Source organism: Fulmarus glacialis, unplaced genomic scaffold (genome assembly GCF_000690835.1).
Source record: "Fulmarus glacialis isolate BGI_N327 unplaced genomic scaffold, ASM69083v1 scaffold16880, whole genome shotgun sequence".
Classification (NCBI taxonomy): domain Eukaryota; kingdom Metazoa; phylum Chordata; class Aves; order Procellariiformes; family Procellariidae; genus Fulmarus; species Fulmarus glacialis.
The window spans coordinates 14722-17885 of record NW_009188475.1 but is presented as its reverse complement, the minus strand read 5'-3'; the positions used below and the strand labels follow the sequence as shown (position 1 = coordinate 17885).

The 3164-nt window shown below is 50.9% G+C and overlaps 1 protein-coding gene across 1 annotated transcript in view; it reads right to left on the bottom strand.

The window, feature by feature from the left end:
* Positions 1-2853, bottom strand: part of SRRM4 (serine/arginine repetitive matrix 4) — a gene marked incomplete at its 5' end in the record, with an annotated part of 23869 nt that extends 21016 nt beyond the window's left edge. Inside the window, 2 exons of the mRNA XM_009578856.1 lie at positions 210-267; positions 2710-2853. Coding sequence (XP_009577151.1) covers positions 210-267; positions 2710-2853 — 202 coding nt within the window. The remainder of the gene's footprint in view (positions 1-209; positions 268-2709) is intronic.
* Positions 2854-3164: the final 311 nt, after the last annotated feature.

Genomic DNA, 3164 nt, shown 5'->3' with positions numbered 1-3164 from the left:
GCCTGGCCTCTGCCACCCTGAGGGGAGGATGAGAAAATGGCGGCACCTCCCTGGGCCTGCAGAGACCCCCAGCCCCTCGCACCTCCCCGTAGGGTATCCAGCCTCCATTCTACACTGGCTTTTTTTCCCCTCACGCAGCCGAGGGCTGCCTGTCCCCTCCCGCCCCCCACACCACCATGGCTGCCCTCACCTCCTTCGCTTCTTGCGGCTGGGTTCTTCTTCTTCCCCCGGGCTGGCGGTGGTGCACGCTCCCCATCGCATGAGGGGCTGAGGAGAGGGGAAAGCAAATGAAAATTAAAAATAATAAAAATAAAAGCTGAATCAGCTCACATGGGACTGCTCTGTCCCTTCCCCACCTCAGCGACGTCTGGGGCAGAGAGATCAGTTTTCACGGTGCGCCTGGGGCACGGGCGAGCGCCTAATTACCCTCTAACGAATAATTTGGTCACAGTTTAAATGAAGTGTCTCCTCCACGGGTCTAATGGAGATATAATGAGACAGCTACTGTACGCCACCACGACACCAGCTGATTATTTAAAACATGTTTGCTGAGGTTAACAACTCCGTAACAGGTTTATAGGTTTTGTTGCTCTTAGTAAATATGCTTTAAATAATTAATTGGCATTTAATTTGCATACAATAGTTATTGCAGCCAGATGCATCTAACTGTAATAAAAGACTTGACATGTTAAGTAGCAATTGATTAGAAATATATATATTTATTGAGATGCTACGGTAATTTAATGAGACATGCATCTCTTACACAGTTGTTAAACCCTGGAAAAAAACCTGTAAATTAATTTCTTTTTTAAAATACGACGCTAAATTGCGTTATGTTTCAATGAAAAGCAAATACCATGGTTAAATTAATTCAGAGCTCTGGGCTGAAAATATGACAGATACTCTGTGGCTACTCATTAACGAAAGCAAATACTTGTACAGACGGGGGCAGCTGGAGGCGGCCTGTGGATCCCCAGATCTGTCTACAGATCCCCAAATGGATCTGGGGGCAATGCTTGCAGGGGGCACAGCCAGCTCCCCAGGGCCTCTGCAAAATCGGGGACTGGTGACCCTAAGGAAGGGGCAGACATTGTTGGAAACGAGGGTGCTAGGTTTGTGCCTCAGTTTCCCCACTTCTCGCCCTGCCGGGGGGAGGAGCCGCTAGCAGGGAATGTGCGAAGGCGGCCCTGTGTTTGGAAAATGCTGTGGGATCTTTGCTGCAGAAAGCAGCTGAAAATTGAGCAATTTCTGCAGAAAGAAGGAATGTTATAAAGAGTCAACGCAGAGCAAACGTCATGGCACATTGACCTGTCGGAGGCGGTGACAGAGGGACATGGCAAGTGGACTCAGGCTCCACTGCCCCCCAGCACTTGCTCACCCAGGGCTGGAATTACTACCAAAATTACACTACCATAAAAATCCAATCGCTTAGTGCATTTAATACACTTTTATTTTTTAATTGCTCTGCAAAACAAAACTGTATGCTAATGCTTTGGTTGTGAACTGTGAATAACTGCATGCCGAGTGTTTCTGGTGCAGTAAATCTGAGGTGCAACCACACCGCGGCCCCGAGGAGCACCCAAATACTCCTTCCCACTCTTTCTTCTCCCAGGGATTCCACCGACTGGCAGAAGCACTGTTGGGGGATATGGCACGCTTCAGGCTTGGTGGGTCTTCTGTCTGCATTAAGGTAGAAGAAATGTGTTTTCCAAGATGGCTCATTGTTGCTAAGCGCAAACATCTGCCCAAAGCCACCCTAAAGGTCTGTCCCAGACCAGGGACCTGAACACCCATCTCAGCCCCTCCGTTATTAGGCTGCTCAACCCCAGCTCCCACGTGCTTTCCCTAGCACAGATTTGGGCTCTCCAGCAAACAGGTCTGGGTGCATCTCAGCCCCCCCTCGCCCGGGGCCATGGCCAGGCACTGCCACGGCCAAGGGAGAGCGGGGAGAAACCTCTGACCATGCCGTGCGGCCGCAGGCGGCTTCTGTAGAGCCCTTCTCCCTCTCCCAGGATAACAGCTTTTGTCTTTGATGTGGAAGCTTTCTCCCTGTGCTGATCCAACTTTAATTGTTTCTCCACAATTGTAATCAAAGTCTAATTTAAAATACGCTTCAGATTATTGTTCCAGTTAGCCTGAAATCTGAAGATATGAAATGTGCTTTTTTGCTCTTTCTTTCCAGCATCTTTAACCAAACAGAGAGGCTTTAATCCCAGAGACAGTTTAGCAGGCAGGGCTTAGAGACCCTAGCTGCTTCATTTACAATGTTCAATTCATTTTTCCCCTCAAGTTGTCAGGGCCTAATGACAAACTGATAACGAAGCTGTGTCCTAATGAGGCCCATGTTGCTGGTCTGATCTAGACTTGGGGAGAGGGGAATTGCTGAGGGTGATGCCCAGCCAGGGGTACCCTGCAGAGCTGGTAGCACACAGGGATGCTGGCAGGTCGCCTGTCTTCCAGCCAGGGCTACTTGCAAGGAGGCTGTAAGAGCAAGATGTGGAGTGGAAGTGAACTACAGGTTTGCAGGTTTCTCCCTGCAAACACGGGTGGGGGTTTCATACAATTGCATACATTTTTTGTACGCTCACACAGTCATTTAACCCATCCCCAGCTCTCACAGACCCCTGGAGGGGCTGGGTAAACAGTCACAGACACCTCCTCTGCCATCCTCTGCTTCAGGGTGACCCTGCTCACAGTGCCGGCTCCTACCTGTGTGACCTGCAGTGAGCATAGTCTCGTCTCTCCTTCCTTTTTGCACAGCCGTTGGTGGTGGAGGCCTCCTTGACCGCACGGCCACTCAGCTTTTCAGGACGTCTGTCCTCCGCAGGGTACGGCAGGCAGCTGAGTGTCCCACTGCAGGAGCAAGAGAAGAGAAAGAGTGATAGAGAACTGTCCATTCAGCTGGGCTTGTTGCTGAAGGTTTCCCACGTACTGGGGAATCCCCTTTCTTTCTGCAGGTAGGACCTGTGCTGCTGTGAAGGAGAGCTGCAGGTTGCTCTTGGGCCTCCTGAGCCCGCAGCACTCAGCCCTACAGTGGGAAATGCTCCTGCAAGGCTCCAGAAAGCCCCCATTTCCAAGCCGAGCTGTGCCCTAGCATGGGCATGCTGTGCTCGGCTTTCAGGCAGAGATGCCACAAGTATCATGCAGCCGAGGAGCAGCTGGAC